The 19,634-nt window shown below is 51.6% G+C and overlaps 1 protein-coding gene across 7 annotated transcripts in view; it reads left to right on the forward strand.

Annotated features, from left to right (window-relative positions):
* KIF21B (kinesin family member 21B) overlaps nt 1–4,543 on the forward strand; it is a 46,530-nt gene extending 41,987 nt beyond the window's left edge. For 4 of the 7 annotated variants that reach the window (XR_008383184.1, XR_008383186.1, XR_008383185.1 and 1 more), the window contains 4 exons: nt 670–840; nt 1,525–1,724; nt 2,240–2,427; nt 2,821–4,543. Coding sequence is in view for 3 of the 7 variants with exons in the window: in XM_053606964.1 (XP_053462939.1) it covers nt 670–840; nt 1,525–1,724; nt 2,821–2,878 (429 nt within the window). In the remaining 4 variants the exon portion in view is untranslated. The remainder of the gene's footprint in view (nt 1–669; nt 841–1,524; nt 1,725–2,239; nt 2,428–2,820) is intronic. The other 3 variants (XM_053606964.1, XM_053606965.1, XM_053606966.1) reach the window with 1 other exon arrangement.
* The last annotated feature ends 15,091 nt before the right edge of the window (nt 4,544–19,634 follow it).

Genomic DNA, 19,634 nt, shown 5'->3' on the forward strand with positions numbered 1-19,634 from the left:
CTTCCGCTCTCCCCCATCTTTGGCCTCTGTTACCTTGAGAAGGCTTATAAAAACTAAATGAGACTTCTGAGGAGCTGTGCTAGAGAAATCACCCCAATAATAGCAAGAAAGTATGTGCAGAAAGTTGTAGATTTGCAGTGTTACTTTGTAAATAGTGAAAAATTAGGAATAGCCTGAATGTTTAAGGATAGAATAGCAGTCAAGTAAAGTATGAAAAATCCACTAAACAGGATGCATTGCAACTATTAATAAAATGATAAATTGGAAAACAAAACAGAAAGTATGCAAACAGCACTAATTTGTTTGTTCCCTGATAATGCCATTGACAACTGTGGGTTTTTGGTCAGAAACTGGAAGGAAGAAGGAAAGTTGGGGTGGTGGGATTATGGTGGATATTTTTATTAAAAGTACAAGTAACATTATAGTTAATATATTAAAAAACAAAAGGATCGTAATCCCTAGCAGCTGCCTGTTTAGCTGTGTCTCAAGTGATCAGCCAGTTCACGCTCTGCATGAGCTAAGTCAGGCTCCAGCCCCAGCCTTGGTCCCCATGGGAGGGGTGAAGACCTGCCCAAGAGGTCTTCAGGTCGCTGGGGACAGCAGCACTGCAGGCCCTGGCCTTCCCTCTTCCTTGTTCTGAGCTCTCCCTAATGGCACCTCCCCCTGCAGATGTTCAAGCTGGGTGACTATGTGACAGGCACCATTGGGCCCACTCACAACTTTGAGCCACCGCATTACGATGGCATTGAGTGTCTCTCCATCCAAGGAGACATCCTGTTCAGTGGCTCCCGAGACAATGGCATCAAAAAGTGGGACCTGGACCAGCAGGAGCTCATCCAGGTGCAAATGAGAGGAAGGGGAGAGGGTAGGGTAGGGCTGGGTGGCTCCCGAGCCCAGCAAGTCCTTGGGGCCCTCTGGCTTGGGATTGCTGGCCTTAGTGGGGATGGTTTCAGAGCTCCCTAAACTTGCCTGGTCTCCAGCCTCTGGCCCCTCTGTCTGCATCCTCCTCCCTCCCTACAGCCTCTCCTCTTCTACCATCTCCCTGTTATGTAACCTGCTGTGAGCAATGGCTTTGTTCTCAGCTCCTGGGTTTGAATGTGAAGCTCAGTCTCCAAATTCCCTCTCCCAGAATATTTACATTTTAGCCTGATGCATTTGAGTGCTAAAGTATTCTCCACCAGTGCAGGATCTTAGGTCTGAACCTCATGGTGGAACAGAAAGACCCATCTCTAGTCCTCTGAAACCCCTTGCACCCCGGCCCAGAGAGCTTGTTCTGCCCGCCTTCCCACTCTCCCCTCTCCCCTCAGCGTGAGCAGTGGGATAGCCCCTGGACAGGGTGCCAGGGAGCAAAAAGCAGAGGGGGGTACCTTCAGCCTGGCAGCCACCCCAGCCTGGCTCTGGCTCCTGGGACTAGCTATGCCTGCCTGTGTGATAGCAGCCCTGATTAGCAAGAGGGTCCCCAGGGCAGGTCCTCTCCCTCCTCAGTACCTCCCCTGGTCCTCACCAGCCCTGATCTTCCTGCAGCAAATTCCCAATGCACACAAGGACTGGGTGTGCGCCCTGGCCTTTGTCCCAGGCCGCCCCATGCTGCTGAGTGCCTGCCGTGCGGGTGTCATCAAGGTCTGGAATGTGGACAACTTTACACCCATCGGTGAGATCAAGGGCCACGACAGCCCCATCAATGCCATCTGCACCAATGCCAAGCACATCTTCACAGCCTCCAGGTGGGTGCTGAACAGACAGCTGCCTGTGCTCCCCACCCCTCTCCAGACATGGACAGGGGGTGCTGGGAGGCTTCGAGCCCTTGGTTCACAGAGCAGACCATATGGTGACCTCCTTCCCATACCCAGCTCGTGCCAGCCTTCCCTGAGTGCCTACTGTGTGCCGGGCACTGTGCTTTGCAAATGAGCAGGAAAGCGCTGGCCTTGGGCTAGGGCTTGCCCACTTGTCTCCAGGCCTCTCCTGCCCCTCCCACTTTAGCTCCATCCGACTGTCTTTCCTGCCCAGGGACCTTTCAGACCACAGGGCAGCCCTGACACCTACAGACCGCACCTCCCTCCCTCCTGCCCCCAGCTCTGGCCCCCCAGGCAGGGAGCTCCCAGGCCCTCCACCCCACGGGGTGCTACTCAGACGGCTTTCTTCTTTTCTCTTCTTGTTCCAACCTTGTCCTCTATTCCATCCCCTTCCCGTCTCTGCCTGCCTCTCCTCTCTCTCTGCCCCTCACTCTCTCCCCCCACAGTGACTGCCGGGTAAAGTTGTGGAATTACGTCCCTGGACTCACCCCCTGCCTTCCTCGCCGAGTCCTGGCCATAAAGGGCCGCGCCACCACCATGCCCTGATGCCCGCTCCTCTCCCGTCTCCTCTCTCATTCTTCCCTCTTTCCTTTCCCCTCTCTCTCCTCACTTCGATCTGAGCTGCTTCTTGACGGTATGAGATTATTTTACTCCTTCTCCCTACTGTCCCTTCACACCCCCTGGCCCAAAGAGCTTGTTCTGCCCGCCTTCCCACTCCAGCTTCTCCCCTCAGCGTGAGCAGTGGGACGGCCCCTGGACAGGGTGCCAGGGAGCAGACAGCAGAGGGGGATACCGTCAGGCCTGGGCAAAACAGCACAACACAAGGACATTCCCCAGGATAAAGATCCTGCTGGGACCTTGGAGTCTGCAGCCCCCTAACCTGCAGCCCACTTGCCCCTAAGTGATGCTTGCCTCTCACCCCCAACCCCATTTGGGGACAAATGTGGATATCCTTCGCTTCTGGGGGCAGCCAACTGGGCGGCACACTTCAAAAGCTGACCAACCCCCTCTTTGTCCTCCACCCCAGTGACCTGACGGTGAAGTTCTGGAGTGTACGGCGGTTACCCCACAGTGGCCCACCCTAGGAGTGAGGGCGGAGGCATGCCCTCCGGACCCTCGACCCCGGCAGCTGGACAGCACAGAAGGGAAGCTATGGCCTGGCCTGATGGGGCACTGCCCTGGGGACAGGTGTGGGTTTGGCCCCTTCTCCTGTTCTCCCTGCCTTCCCCGGGATGCTGTTTCCTCTGTCCCTCCCCTGACTCTTGGAGCTTCTTGGGAGAGCAAGGGTGGGGAGGAAATTAAGCTGTGAAGCCAAAGGGCATTATCCCCTCTGTTCCTCTCTCCCTCACCCACCACTGGTCATGTGTTCTCCTGCTGAGCTGGCCCTGCCCCTCCTCCTGGCCTTTGGCCCAGCAGTGGGGCTCTGTGGGGTAGGTGAGGCAGCTAGCCAGCCCCATCATGGTCATGCTCCCGTCATGCCCCTCAAACCCTGCCACATGCCCCCAGGAGCTGGCCTCCCCCCACATTCCCAGCCAGCATCTGGAGCCAGTGCACCTGCCTCTGAGCCCAAAAAGCTAGTCCTCAGGTAACCATGGAAACCAGGTGTAGACAGCTGGGCCTAGCAGCTGAGCCCTAACCCACCCTATGGCCACAACTAGTGCCACTTGGCCCCAGCAATTGCCTAGGGTTCCTTTCTGATGGGGCCAAGGGGCAGCTGCTAGAAAGATTCCTTTGGGGAGATGGTCAGAAATACTTCGGTTATTTATTGGTTTTTTTATTTTTATTTTTTGCTGTTGCCTCCTGGAAACTGACTTGAAGTTTCTTCCCACATGTTTTTTCCCTCTGCTCTTGGGGACCCTGGATTCCAAAGGGAGTCCACTGCCCCGGCCTCAGGGCCACCTCCTCCGTTTGCTTTGCAGAGGAGGGACATGCCCCTTTGACTCCTTGCAGCTTGGGCCTGTCCTGACATTACCCGCAGGGACCTTCTAGCGCACCCCTGGCCTTTAGGCCTCCTGATGCTTCAGTGCCTTCCTCTACCCTGAGGCCTGGCACCGCGCTGGGCAGCCTCACACCAGCCATGCCCATGACACCACATGTGTCTTCTCACTCGTGGGGTCCCGTGCCCAACGACCCCGGAAGGCGGGGGAGCTCACCCCCCCCCCCCCACAGCCCAGGGCCAGGGAGCCTGCTCCTCAGATTCCTACGTGGGTCACGTAGGAAGCAGCTTGGTGGACTGTCCACTAGGATATGGCTTGGATGGGGAGGACAGCCCAGCACCCTTACCCCTCACAGTCCACCCATATTTTTATCCTAACTAGGACAGGGAGTCTCTCCACCATCTTTTTCTCTGGTTTATTCAGGAGATACATTTTCAGCCTTAAAACTGGCATGGGGCACTGGCGCTCCCTTTTAGGAGGTTATCACTGCAGAGGGAGTTCTCTGAGTTTCTCTTTTCCCTGGGGCTGTGAACCACAGCTCTGGGCAGGGTATGTTAAGTCAGTGTTCGGGTGCCCCCTGTTGGGGAAACTCTGAATTTGCAGGAATGGGTCTTGGGTGGGGCCGGGCTCCACCCCCTGTCCCTCAGCCCCCTGTAAGCCTGTCCACATGGTTTTCCATTGGGAAGCAGGAACCCCAGCTCTGTTCAAAGGACACAGTGACTTTTGGACTTTCTGGAGGTGGCTCTGTTACTACCCTCGGCGTCTCTCCTTTGTCCAGGGCAGCCAGAGCCTGCTCTTAGGGGCCCCTAGTGTGCCCAGAGCCTGCTCTTAGGGGCCCCTAGTGTGGGAGGGGGTCAGGCCCCGGTAGAGGCCGAGTGGGGCCTGTCCCCTGCCCTTGTGCCCTCTTCAGAGCCACCTCAGAAGCTAAGAAGCCTGTCTTGCTTGTGTGTGGCCCTGCTGGACTTGAGATTAGGCTGGGGAGCTAGTGTGCAGGAAGGACACACACTCTCAGTGACTCATCTCCTGGAACCTGACAGTCTGTCTGCGATGCCTGGAAATCCTCCTCCCCTGGCCATCTCAGGGGTGCTGGGCAACTCCCTTAGCACTCAGAAGCAGCCACAAGTCTCTTCCTACTCCTCATCCATCGCTCCCTACCCGAACAGAAAGTTTTGACCTTGCAACCTATAAGAAAGACTCTGTCCGCATGACTGTTTACAAGCTATAGAAACATGTAATACTGTGCCCTGCTCCCCCAGGGCCGGCCGTGCCCCAGCTTGGGGTGACTATGCTGTAGCTGCAAGCCCTGTTCTTGCACAGGTGTGTGCTCACGGCCTGCGAGAGGTGCTCATCGTTGTTGCCCATTTTCTGTTGTTTCTAATGGGTCGGCTACCTCATGGTGGGGCCAGCTCTGCTGTCCTGGTGAGTGTCATTGACTCTAAACTTGAAGTCTTTTGGGAGCCCTGAGCCCGTCACCTTGAGCCACCCCAATTTGTATTCCATGAACATTGAAGTCTCTGCCTACTCTTTCAGGGATGTCCAAGGTACATTATATAGGGGGCAGGCCCCCAGCTCCTCTCATTGCACAAGCATCCTAAGTGTTGGAAGCACAAAATGGTTGTGATTTGAGCACAATGGCAGGGCTCTTGTAGGTAGTCTTAGAAGACCTGGGCCCAGGACGATCCTCCCAAGAGGCTCTGTCCAAAGTTAGATTGGGATTGCGCATCCTAAGACTTGAGGCTGAGCCCTCGCAGGCAGAACCACATCTGTTTGCTGTGGGCTCAGGAGTAGACCCCTCTCTAGACCTCACACCCCAAATCTTTAAATGCCTGAGTACAGGCTGGGTCCAGCCCTGCTGAGCCCGAAGAGCTTAGACTCGGATTCCCTGTCTCCTGGGTGGAGTGCCCGTCAATTCTTTTGAAGCTGACTGGCAAGTTGCCTAGATGGAAGATGTCTTTCATCCTCACCATGCTCGGGCCTTCCCAGCACAGTCCTGAGCCAGGACTCCATTCTCAGTATTAACCAGTTCCGTGTTAGCTTTTATTTGTGTGACTGACTCCTCCAAGGCAACCAGAATTCCTGAAGGCAGCAACTGGAGTTGCCTTAGGGGTTGTCAAGGCAGAGGCTGGCACACCCAAGCCTTTGAGGTGGTCAGGGTGCCACCCTCAGTCCCTTGGGAAGGGATAGCTATGGATCTGAGAAGCGACCCCACCCCGTATTCAGCTTAGGAACCTCTCCACCCTCAGCCGTGCAGGCCTGCTGCCTGCCTGGCTCTGTGGCTTGGGCAGAGGGAAGTTTAAAGCACAAAACCACGATGGGGAAGACAATGGGTCTCTGGGTCTTGTGCCACTTGATGTGGAGATACAGGCAGGTGGCAGCTGTGAAGTCAGGGAACATAATGCTTCTTTGCTGTTTCCCAGCTCTTGGGGGGCATCTGGGTGTAGTCTGGGCCAGAAGCAGGCACACCCTACTGCTTGTTCAGACCCTGCCTGTGCCTGGGTATTCACCGTTGTGTCTGTGTGGGCACAGTCTGCCCTGCAGGAGCACCGAGTTCCATCTCCCCATGTGGCCCAGACCTATGGTGTCTGTCTCTGCCATCCCCAACAGGAAACTGCTTGCTGCTGTGCTTGCCCAGCAGGGCCTCCTGGGCAATGCCACTGCCTTCCTCTCCTGGCTCCCAGATCCTTCCCTGCCCTCTCATGTGCAAGGACAGAACCCAAAGGGAAAGTTCTGTTTCTTCTTTGGCATCTTTGTTCTGTCCCCTACCCCCTGCCCATCCCCAATACTCACATTGACCCACAGCCTCCACCACACCCTAGTTCAGTGTTTTGGATTTGTGTCCTGAGGGCCTTCTAGGGAAGTAGGAAGCAGAAACTGCTCCAGGAGCAGTGGAGGGTCAGGGAGCACCCCTGAAGCGAATCAGGGCCCAGCCCTGCTCTTTTCTAGCACTCCCTGCTCAGGCCTCGGGATTTTCATTCTGCTCACGCTCCCCTCCTCGACGTGGCTAGCACAGGTGTATATGTTTTGTACCTCTGCCGATAACTGTACATAGTGTATGAAAGTTATTTAAGCTCATTCTGTACATTTCTGTTCCTAGATTGAATGTGTGTGCTCTAAGAAGTTGTCATAAATAAAACCCGAATGACCATTGCCTGTGGAGGGGTCGTTCCTGGGGGGCTGATGACCTGTGGCTGGTGGCCCTTCTTTGGGGGGAGTTTGGTGATGGTGGGTTTGTGGGCCAGGCCTGGGGGGCTGGGCCCAGCCTGGCAAGAACTCCATGGGCTGAGAGTCTGGGGCTTACCCGATTAGGAAGCATGATGCATTCTCCTCCAGATTCCGTACATGGCCTGGGGCGGATGCAGTTGTTGAGGTGTGGGCACTAGAATTTTTTGAGCACCTACTATATTCCAGGCACTGTTCAGGGCATTTTTCATTGGATTTTCACTATCCTATGTGACAGGTGATAGTTTCATTTTATGAAATGAGAAAAGTCTCCGGAAGTGACTCATCCAGATCACAGCTAGTAAGGATAGAGCCAGGATTTAAACCCAGACCTGCCCAACCGCAGCACTGGCTGCCTTTCACTAACTTTAGGTGCCTCTCTAGGACCTGGAACACACTGCCCAGGGTATCCGCCAGACACTTCTTGTTGCCTTGCCACTTATGGAGAGAAGACATAGGGAGTTCACTTAAGAAAACAGCTCTACAATGGTTGTGACTTTTCTCTAGATCCATGCTTTTCAGGCTTTAAAAGCTGAGATTCCCTTTTCATAACCATAAATCACTCTATCAGCTCCCGGAAATCCTGGCTCAGGCCAGGGTAGAGAGGCCCCTGGGGGAGAGTGTGCGTCTTTATCACCAGCCAAGATCCTTTTGGAAGTTTACTTTCTGATTTTTGCATCAGGAAGGCAATAGGGTCTCTCTTTGCTTTGTTTCCCAAACTAAGTTGTTCCCTTAGCCCGCCCAGGTGCTGCTGCCCATCCAGGCCTATGCCTGAGGCAGATCCTCAGCCAGGGAGTCCTGGAGTCAGTGGGAGGAGAAAGACTTCTGGTTCTCAGTTGGAAGGGCCTTGGCGAGTGAGAGTGGGACCCTAAGCCATAGAGGGAGATGGTGGGGAGAGCTGCCCTGCCTACCAGCACCTCTGGTGGGCACAGAGCCTCCTGCCTTGGGTAGTAGAGTGGCTTCCTGAGGATGGTAGTTTTGGGCTGGCTGACCAAGCCCCAGCCCCAGCCCATGCCACTCTCCCCACTTACCCTCACTTTCCACAAGCCCATATTGTACTTAGGATCCAGCTCTATGGTGGGACAGAGCCTGTGGTGAACTGCAGGAAGTGACAGTTGAGCGTGCCAGCTGCAGTACAGGTGCTGGGGACCTTGTCAGGGGCTAGCCCTGGAAGGTACTTTAAAAGCCTGCTGGCTCTTCCTTGTGAAGAAGAGGGTGTGCAGCAAAGACAGGTTTTTCCAAAGACTGGTCACCTGTACCTTGAGAATGCATGACTCTTGGGAGACAAGGGGCAGGAATGCTGAGTTAAGAGACTGTTTTTCACTCTCTTACTGTGGGGTATTACTTTTTTCCAGATTATAATCATAATAGCTGCTTACTTTAGGAAATTTAGAAAACAAGAGTGTCAAGAATAATCCCATTTAGGATATAAGCTTTGGAGCAGCTTTCTGTGATACTGGGAAACTGCTCAGAACTTGATAAGAGCTGGTCATTGTCAAAACCAAGTGGCCTCGTAAAAGATCATTTTCCCCAACCCTATCAATTTACAAATGAAAGGAATTGAGGCCCGTAGAGGACAACAGAGTTAACTAAGATCATACTAGGACAAAGATGGGCCCTGGGATCCATTACTCCTCGTGTGCTTGTCACCTTGACTTGACCAAAGTAAGGGTGATTTTAAGGGGTGTCAGAATAGTCTTTGAAGTACCAATGTATGTGACCTGTTAATAGGTTTTAAACACAATCTACCTTTTATCATTGCTTGTAGCAAAGCTAGATTGCCCTTTGGTGTGCTAGGAAAGAGAATAAGTCTCGTGATATTTCCCATGCACCTCTATCTATAAAAGGTTCTGCTGATAAGGCCCCTAGTGACAGCTGGTGCAGCTGATGTGGGAGCCAACAAACAGGTCGAGGGGAGTGGGTGAGAAGAGCCTTCTGGCCAACACAGAGATTAGTGCAGCCTTTAATGCCACTTTTGAAGTTGTTTGCAAGCATGACCAAGGGACTCTAGCTGCCAGACCCAGGCGGAGATACCCTGGTAATCAGTGCAGCCACCAATGAGTAGGAGGCACATTGAGGTGGGGAAGGCAAGGAAGGAGCTTCTCCTGAGGGTTTGGGTGCAGGTGGCAGAGGCCAGCTCTGTAGGGCAAGAGCCAGTGTGAGACAATGATCTGCCTTGCTGCTAAGCTCCATCCAAGTCATGGCATGTTAGTCCCAGGGGAGCCCACTTTTTAGGATGATGGGTCCTTGTTCAATAGACTTTGCCTAGTGCCTCGTTGATGGAAGGTCGGGCTAAATGGTGATACCCTGGCTTGGATGTTAGGGAGCTGGTGGTTGTGGGAGCAGCAAATGACCCTGTAGAGACCCTGAGAGTGACTCCAGGAGCTCTCTGTCAGATAGGCCTGCGTAAGACTGATTCCAATGGGAGCAGCTGGAAGCAGTAGGTGCTGACTCAGCTGTCCTCTCAGCATTGGGGAGGAAACTTCAGAGGAACAGTGGCCAATCTCTAGCTCTTCAGAAAAACAGTGGCCAATCTCTGGCTCTTCAGAAAAACAGTGGCCAAACTTCTGGTATTCAAGCCTGAGTAATTGTCATTTGGGTTTGGCCTACACCAAGGGGTGTTTCTATAGAGCAGCCTGTTCCTGGCTTTGTGGGACCCAAACTCTCTGACCTTCCAGGATATTGTGTGAGTTCACTTTGATAAATCACTTTCCTGGTTCTACTAGCCAAAGCAGATTCTGTTGCTTACCTCAAGAACACTGCCCGCTACAACTGAATTCTAGAATACCCTATGTGTCCCAACATCACTTTCCCCCTACCTCATAGTCCACGTTGGTTCAGAAGGAACTGCTTGCTCTGGCCTCAAATCACTTGGCCGAATGAGAGAAGGGCACAGAGGAGCAGGGCCAGAAGAGGCCAACCTGAGCCCAGATGTTGGTTGCGGAGAAGGCGACTCATAATGAACGGCTTTACCTCACAGGGCCAAGAAGCGACTCTACTGGAAAGACAATGTAATACCTGCTTCCTAAGAGTGCACGTTGGCCAGGCACCATGGGTCATGCCTGTAATCCCAGCACTTTGGGGAGGCCAAAGTAGAAGGATCGCTTGAGGCCAAGAATCTGAGATCAGCCTGAGCAACATAATGAGACTCTGTCTCTACCAAACCAAAAAATTAGCCAGGCATAGTGGTGCTCCTGTAGTCCCAGTGACTTGGGAAGCTGAACCAGGAAGATCATTTTAGGCCAGGTGTTTGAGGTTGCAGTGAGCTATGATGACACCACTACACTCTAGCCCAGCTGATAGAGCAAGAGTCTGTCTGAAAAAAAAAAAAAGTGCATGCTTTCTCCTTTTATTATAAAGGTATTATAAAGGTTATGCAGGAACGCATCCCTATTTTAGTGCCCTGAGACTGGCCCTGTGTGGCCCTGTGACAAAAGGGCCAGTCTCAGGGCCAAGCCTATGTCCAGGACCCAAGAAGAATGCAGGCTCAGAAATAGCTCCTTCGGGTCTTCCTCCTACAGAAGCAGGAGGTTGCTCTGTTGGTCTGGATCAGCTTCTTCTTGACTTCCAGGATGTAGAAGGTCTGAGTGGTGAGACAGCTGACCATGGGATCAGGGTCTTTCTGCAAGTACCTTAGGGCTGGAACACAGACATTGCTATGGTGCTTTGAACAGAGAAAGGCTGCTAGGCTGGGTGGGAGGACCTGGGCCCTGCCGTGGGTCCAGGGCAATGGGATGGGGACTGGCAGATTTTAGAAATTTGAGCAAGAGTTTCTTCCAGGAGCCCACACTGCTCAGTTTTTTTTTTGCAGTTTTTGGCCAGGGCTGGGTATGAACCGGCCACCTCTGGCATATGGGACCAGCGCCCTACCCCTTTGAGCCACAGGCGCTGCCCAGTTTTTGGTTTTTTTGTTTGTTTGTTTTTGCAGGTTTTGGCCGGGGCTGGGTTTGAACCCACCACCTCTGGCACATGGGGCCGGTGCCCCACTCCTTTGAGCCACAGGCGCTGCCCCCACACTGCTCAGTTTCAAGCAAAAAGACATACCTGCCATGGACTCTGGGAGATCCACGTCCACCCTGCACCTGTTACCAACACTTTTATGCCTCTCCACTTTCCCTCCCTGGCTGTGCCATCTCTTTTCCATGGAATAGCTGTGTGTGAAGTCCTCTGACTTTATAGAGAGCTATAGTCAGGGATTCAGCCACATGTAGGAGCCTAACAGAACCTGTTCTATGTAGAGTTCATGGAACCATCCTGGCTGCTGAGCAGGCTTCCCTCGATGGCAGTGAGGATAAGTGAGTGGACATGGGGCTCTGACCAGGAAGGCTCTGACCAACACCCAAACCTAAGTGCCCTGGGAATGAGCCTACCAGAATGAGCTCCTTCTGGGTAATTCTTTTAAGCCCATCTACTCATTTTTCCTAATTTCTGAGCCTTCACCATCAACACTGTGGTACCTCTGAAAGTTGCAAGAAGTAGTGAATCAGGTTGCCACTTACCTACATATACTTCCTCAATTTCATCGATCTCTTCTGAGTCTAGGGTTTGGATAATCTGGCCTGCATGGACACACAGAGGCACTTAGTGGCCCCTCAAGGGGCCAGTGGGACCCTGATTGTAAGCTTTTGTCCCCTTCCATAAACACCATTCTCTCCCTTTGTCTTTTCTTCTCATGGCCACCAGTCTCAAGGGCTAGACTTGTCCCATTAAGTTAAAATTGCTTTCCCTGCTTCTCTGATGGGTTCTAAGCAAATTGGGCTGGGTGAAGGAGTGGATGCTCTTCCCTGGAATGGCATGAGGCAGTTCCCATCTGTCTCTAAACTTCCTTCACAAAGCAGATCCCATGTCCCTGACACCCCACACTTTGGGCACTCTGTTGGCCTGGCCTCCTGGGACTGGGCCCGTTCTTCTTTAGGAAGGTCACCACCCACACGACCAGGAGCTTTCTGCAGGGGAAGGGAGGAGGTAGGTATAGCCCTGCTCTGTTCTCCAATGTAATTACCATGGGTCTGGTATGTCCTCATGTCCCAGTCCTCAGTCTGTTTGAAGAACCCTACAATAAGGACACAGCGCCTCCAAGAAGCCAGAAGGCCATACCTGCAAACCACACAGCTGCCTGGCGGATGGGGGCCTGTGGGCTCTTGAAGAGAGCCACACACTGCTTCAGAAACCACAGGGCTTTGTTTGTCTCCTGCTGCAGCTGAAAGAAGAGGTCTCAGATTATGCAGGAGCCCAGTGCCAGTTCCTCTGCCCCCACTCAGACAGTCCTAAGGCTAAATTGGAGTCATCCCCTGAGGGCAAAAACCTGTCAAAACCTACATCTCCATCCCTCCTATCTGAAATCTTACTTCTTCCATGCAGCCTTCCTGGGCTGACCAAGCCACAGGGATCACTTTTCCTGACCTTGTCTAAGTTGGAGCATGACACTCACATAGATTTACCCCAATCTTTGGCTCACACATTTTTTTCTCCTACTCCCAACAGTAGAGGAGGAACTCCCTTGTTCAAATATTGTTTATTTACATCTTGGCTTAAAACCGTCAATTTCCTGGTCATCTTAGTGATTGCAAAAGAGCCAATCAAGTCTGCACCGTTCTGCTCAAACAGGGCTGGGCAGTGCTGCGTGTAATTAGGTGTTCTCACACCTTCCTTCCCCAGCCTAGGAAGGCACCCTCCTCTGCACTCATCTAGACTTCTTCCCTTGAAGGCTCAAAGGATGCTGTGTCCTTCCCTTTGTCACGACCCCTAACCCCAACCCCATCTCCCACATTTCCTCCCATGCTATATATGCTTTCTCTCTTTTTTCCCTTGGTAGTCTACCTTCTGCAAAGAGGAAGCTACATCCATGGTTTTTTCCAACTTCTTTGAGCAACAGGATCTCTTCTTCAAATAAAAATCTTAACTGGAAATATCCCAGAGCAGCGGAAGGGAGGCTGCTCCAGTTGGAGGTGGTGGTGAGGCTGAGCCCAGCCCACCTGCTCATCTCCCACCTTGGAAGTTACCAGAGAAGCCCAGAGGTTTCCATACCATGGTCTCCCAGATGCTTCCTAGGCTTGCGCTACAGTCACACTGCTGGCCCTGCATTACCTCCGGAAATCGTGTCCTTCCTAGGTGACCGTGATCCTGCTCTCTTCTCATTCTCCTTTCATTTTTCACCTGATTCCCTACTCTCCTCTGTGGGCTCCTGGGAACTGTTGTTGGTTCACCTGCTTCTCCTGCCGTTCGCTTTCCTTAGCTGAGCACATCCAGGCTCACGCTGCGATTTCTATCTGCCATTCAATAGTATGCTCAATGTTTACAAATCCATCTCTCCAGCGCAGCCCTGTTCCCGGAACTGCCGTGATGTATACCTAACTTCTGATGGGCTAGATGTGCTTGGAGTTCCCACGGACTTAACAAACTCAACATGCATAAAATCGAGCCACCATCCTCCCTCCACACCTGCTGCTCCCTCCTGACCTCAATCCGAGCCGCCAGCATTGTCAGACACCCACGAGCCGACCTTTACCCTCACACTCCACACCGACTGGCTGAGCCCTCCCCATGCCTCTGTCTTCCTGACTTCATCATCTCCCCCAAGACCGTCCCTAGCACAGGCCCGGTTCTGTTCCTCACTAATTCTCCTCCGATGTGTAGCTTGGGGATGTGTAAAGTGCACAGCTAACTCAGCGTGTTAGCTACTTGCTTAAAACACTTTAGTGACTCCCGTTGCCCACAGCATCAATCCTGCCCCTTACCCTGCCTGGACCTTCAGTGGCTCCCATTGCCCAGCCCCTTGCTCGGGCTCTGCACTCCTTCCGGGGCTTCATGTTGGCCAGCCAGGAGCCAACACCAGCCTACAGATTTTTTGTTTGAGCCATACAATGTTTTCCATTATAAATTATTTGCCAACATAAATGTGGGAAATTCCACCTAAAATCAGGATCTCCTGCTTCTCTTAACAGTTTGGCAGATCTAGCAACACTGAACCCACTTTCTCCTGTAGAAACATCTGTTGTTTCTCAACTGGGAACTGCGCTGCAAAGAACCTTCCTCTCTCCCAGTCCTGGCTGAAGTGTTCTGAGATTAGCACTTGTGTGCATAGTTCCCTGATTTAGACAGGAAGCCAGGGGAGGGCAGCAGCCATGGCTAGGTGCCGAGCACAAAGTAGCTGCCCAGTGAGTATCTCCTTGTTGAACTGTTGCTGCTGCTGCAAACCTCAGAGCTGCAGCAGAGGGCCCCCTTTGCTGGGGATGTGGCCCTGAGAGGAGGGGTCAGTGGCGAGCAAGCTGCTGGCTTACCAGGGCTCTGAGGATGGTCCACATATCTTTCTCTGTGAATACGTCTTTCAGATTTGACCAGCCCAGTAATGTGGCTATCTGGCAGAGGGCAGACTTGCAGATCTGGGGGACCAGAAGGCTCAGCATGAGGAGCGTGGGAGTGGGGCCCAGCGAGGATAGGAGGGGCATGAGGAAGGGAGAGAAGAAGCAGCATGCTCAGTCTCAGTGGAACGGGTCTCCAGGGAGTTGGGGGTGGGGAGGAAGGCAGGGCCTGTGTGGGAAGTCTGGCTCTGCTTCCAACCCCTTTTCCCACAAATGAAAAGGTAAAAAATCACAGTTCTAACAATCTTTCCAGTTGCTGTGGCTCTATCCTGAACCCCTGAAAAAAGAGACTGTCCTCTCCTCCCTTTCACCAGCCCAGGGCTTTGCACCTCCCAAGAAAATAGTGCCTGTGAAAACAAATTTCCCCCAAGTCTTAATCTGCCAACTGATTTAGAATAATAGTCACTATTCTAAGTCAAGGCTGGCTGTCAGGAATAGTGCCCCCGAGGCTGCCAGGTGGGATGGATGCCACCCCACAAAGATAATCTCCTCACTCAATCACTTGTTCTGCAGCATCCTCAGATGTGCTGAGAGGCCTCGAAAGGCCCCAGTGGCGGTGCAGTGGCCTGCTCTGTGGGATTGGGGTGTCCTGTTACACACTGAGTCAGCCACTTTTCAAGCACAGCTGCAGTTCACATTCCTGGGTCTCCTGGACTCAAGGCTGAGCCCATTTCATTCCAGAACTAGGCCAGCAGCAGGCCCTCTCTGTGCTGCCACCCACACTGCCTCTGGTGGGGGCTTCCCTGCGCAGGGAGCTTGGTTCCATTGCAGAGGGGAATGGAAAGAAAGCAGCGTGGCGCCATGGCAGGGCAGCAGAGAGGGATGGGGACTGGCAGAGGGGACCCTCCCCCTTGGAGCTTACACCCACAGTGCTCCACTGGGAGATGGTGGCCAAGCAGATAGAGCCAGAAGCTGGAGAAAACCCTCCAAGGCCAGAGACTAGTTGACTTTTCCTGCATCATCCAGTCCTGTCACAGCACTGCCCAAGTGCTTAACAGGCTTAGCATCTACCTTCCATGAAAAGCGGGGCCTGAAGATCAGGCTCCCAGTCTGGCCTCTCACCAGAGCCACATCGGCATTCACGTCCTTCAGGTGGAGCACCAGGATGATTATCAAGTTGAAGACCTGGTGCTTCAAGGGGAAGACAAGGACCCTTCTCTTGATCCTGGCCAAGAGTCTTCCATAGATCTCAAAGGCTATCACACGCAGATTCTCTGACTCCTAGTGGAAAAGAGACACACACACACGGGGAAGACATCTCTGCATCTCTATGACCACCCAGAGTCAAGGGCCCCTGAGCTCCACCCCACCAATCGCCTGCTCCTGTGTGCTGCCCCCTCCAGGTGATGTGCTTTGATTCTATGGCACCACATCCTCCCTTCTGCTTCCTTCACCCCTTTACAGTCATCACACTAGAGGGCAGAAGCAGCCAGACCTCTAGAGAATGGCATCATATTCAAGGCAGAAAAGACTTTTGAAGTCATTCTGTCCAGCTCCCTTATTTTGTAGACATCTAGAGCAAGAACAGGCCACCTCAGGGGGCTTCACCTCCTCAAAGAAGGGCACCAGCGTGAAGGTGAGCTGGAGCAGGAAGGAGGAGGAGAACTTCCAGGTGAGATGGTTCACAAGTTTCTTCAGCACCAGCAAGGTCTCCACCACAATGTCGCTGTTCAAGGAGTAGCACAAGTTCATCACATAAGGCTGGAGGATGCGAAGGTGTCTCACCTGCAGGGTGACAGCAGTTCAGGAACAGGGAACTGGGAGATGACACTGGGAGAGTCCCTGCCAACCCAGGGACTCTCATTTCAGTTGGGTCCCGAACCAGTGGCCACACACTTTCCTTTCTTATCCTGGAGCTAGAATTGGTCCAGCAAACCAATTTGGGGAGGGCATTTGGGGAGGTGGCTTCTGTCTACCAAGGGAAAGGGGAAGAAGAGACAGGAGAGGCCCCTCCTGCCACTGCACTGTGAGTTCCCATCTCCACTGCTTCTCTCTCTCTCCCTCCAGTGTCTCTGCTGTCCAGGCTAGAGTGCCATGGCCTCAGCCTAGCTCACAGCAACCTCAAATTCCTGGGCTCAAGCAACCCTCCTGCCTCAGCTTCCTAAGTAGCTACAGGTACCTGTCACTAGACCAGCTAATTTTTCTCTTTTTAGTGGAGACGGGGTCTCCTTTTGCTTGGGCTGGTCTCAAACTCCTCATTTCAAGCTATCCTCCCACCTAGGCCTCCCAGAATGCTAGGGTTACAGGCGTGAGCCACCAGGCCTGGCTATCACTGCTTTTCTCATCCCTGATGATTATACCAATCTCTGGAGACCCAGATGATATCTGAAACGACCCATGGTGGGGCATCCCTTCCCTGACCAACATTTCCTGAGCACATGCTGGGCCTGTGCCCCACTTCACCATGTTTTCATTCTTCGCATAGGTCTCTGTCAGCTGCAAGAGTAGCTTCACTGTGGCTGGCTCTTCAGTCTTGAACCAGTTTGCCAGAATGTGGGTGGTGATGTTATCCACTAAGTCTGCCACATCTGGGCACTGGAGCAGCTGGAGAAAGGAGACCAAGAAAGATAAATGGGTACCGAGGAAAAAAAAATCCTCAATGACTTTGGATCTCAGCACTTACTCATTAGTAAAGAAATGTTCTAAAGGATTTGGAAGAATTGGTAGAGAGGCCAAAGCTGAGTTAAAGGGTAAATTAACTCCCTTTCATTCCAGAAGTCATTTACTAATTTTACAAGTTTTCCTTAGGCATCTTTGATAAAGGGTAACCGAAAGAGATACATGTAAGAAATTCACTCTGCCCTCCAAGATCCTAACAGTTCAGCTGGGGAGTGAAGACTTATGTATGTGAACCACCTGGTGAACACTTCAAGGCGATAATGGTGTTGCACAAGTTAAAAGCAAGTAAAAAATCATTATATGTAGGTGTTGAATAATCTGGGCAGAGTTTATGAAAGAGGCAGAACTTGAGCTGAACTTGAATAAGAAAGAGAGGGGAATATGCGTGTTTAAGTTTAAAGGGGAAGGTGGGTATAATGAAGCAAAGATAAAATGTAGGGCATGAGTGTTTGTGACACAGTTGGGGGAAGGGCAGCAAGGATGCTGACCCGACTTGAGAGGAGGACCCCACTGATGAGAAATGCTGGACGGGGAGAATGTGCTGGATATGAAAGGAGGTCCTAGGAGGAGAGAAAGGAGCATGTCATCTTTTGATGTTGCTCCAAGCACAGGTAATGAGGGTCTGAACTAGGCCAGGCTCACGGAGACCCTACAGAAGGGAAGACTCTGAAGAAGACTGCAAAGCATCTATCAGTCAGATTCCCTGACCTGTTGGAAAGAACAAAAAGAGAGAGAAATCAAAGACAGTACCCTAGAATAGTGCTTTTATAAAGGGAGGAGGAAAAAAGGGAATTACTAAGAGATCATTGTCACAATCATTCAATAGCTCTGAAGCAATGCTGATTCCAAGGCGGTCTGCCTTGGCTGTGTGTTAGCATTACCCGGAAGCTATTGGAAATCCTGGGTCTTGGGCCCCACACCTAAGATTCTGAGTTGATTGGTCTGAGTTGGAGCCCAAGCATTACTGTCATTTATAAGTTCTTCCAGAGACACCGATTTGCAGCCAGTGTTGAAAACTCCTGCCCAGATGCCCCTGGGTTGGCATGAACATGCAGGTGCAGTCACCTTGACATGTGCAAGTCCAGTGGGCTGGCTCAGACTTAGTACAAGCAACACCCCAACCTAGGTAGACCAGCCTGACACAGACTCTTCGTTTAAGGACAAACCAACATGTACATCATGGCAATACATTATGATGGAAAAGCAGGAGTGAAAGTAGTCTTGTAAACAAGAAAAACAATAGGACAATGGGCAAAGGACATAAGAAGGAATTCACAGAAGGGCACGTCCAAATCACAAAAGTGCACACAGAACGCACAAAATCACTGGGAGGTGGGGAGACGCAAACTAGAGCAATAATGAGATTTCATTTGTATAGTTGCATAAAATTAAAGGTATATAGATTATTTAAAATAAAGCTTAAAGCTGGCTCACTCCTTTTCTCCCCTGCCCCCATCTTCCCCTTTCTCCCTGCTCCCTGCTCTCCTCTCTTTCTCTTTCTCCTCTCTTCCGCCCACTATTCCCCCTCTCTCTAATATAAAATGAACTTACACTTTGGGGTCCTAAAAAATAAAATAAAGCTTAAAAAGACAAAAGTTAATCAGATACATTTAAAATATACTGGCTTTTGTGTGCACGCACGTGCATGAATGTTTGTGTATATGGTACTGTGGGGCACTAATGGAGAAGATGCCCACGGACAGCTCACCTGTCTTTGATTGGCAGATGGATCCACCCTCATTTACTTACCAGCTGAGCGAGTTTCTTAGATTCGCTGAGCCTCAGTTTCATCCTCTACCAAATAGGGATAATACCGCTTTTTTTTTCACAGAATTACAGTGAGAATTAAAATAGCTGAGCTCCCTTGTTTCTTGAATATCCATTGCTGTTTTAAATATTTCTACTGTGATCATCCCAGGGAAGTGAATGAAGGTAATGAAACAATAAATAGGGAGTTACAAAGGGCTGTGAGGTATTAGAAAGCTTTCACAGCCTCAGTCCTCACAGATTTTTTTTTAATTTGATGTTTTTGTTTTTGTTTTGTTTTGAGACAGAGTCTCACTTTTGTCACCCTTGGTAGAGTGCTGTAGCATCATAGCTCACAGTAACCTCAAACTCTTGGGCTCAAGCAATTCTCTTGCCTCAGCCTCCCAAGTAGCTGGGACTATATGCATGTGCCACAATGCCTGGCTAGTTTTTTTTTTTTTTTTTTTAGAGATGTGGTCTTGCTCTTGCTAAGTCTGGTCTCGAACTCCTGACCTCAAAGAATCCACCTGCCTCGGCCTCCCAGAGTGCTAGGATTACAGGCATGAGCCACCACGCCTGGCCCTTCACTTACAGATCTTGACCCACTTTCTTCTCTGGTGCGAGGAGGTGGGGGCGGAAGCTCAGAACTGTAATCCTAACACCCTGGAAGGCAGAGGCGGAAGCATTGCTTGAGCTCAAGAGTTTGAGACCAGACTGAGCAAGAAAAATTAGTTGTTGGGAGGACCTATATTCCCAGCTACTTGGGAGGCTGAGGCAGGAGGATCGCTTGAACTCAGGAATTTGAGGTTGTTGTGAGCTATGACTGTCTCAAAAATTAAATAAATAAATAAAATCCATTGGTTCTCCCTTTAACTGCTAGCAGTGGGTTCCCCCAGCTCCCTACCAAGATGCGCTGTGGAACTTTTCCCCAAGCATGCTGGCCCCTCCCTTCCCCTTTG

The sequence above is a fragment of the Nycticebus coucang genome, chromosome 10 (genome assembly GCF_027406575.1).
Source record: "Nycticebus coucang isolate mNycCou1 chromosome 10, mNycCou1.pri, whole genome shotgun sequence".
NCBI lineage: Eukaryota > Metazoa > Chordata > Mammalia > Primates > Lorisidae > Nycticebus > Nycticebus coucang.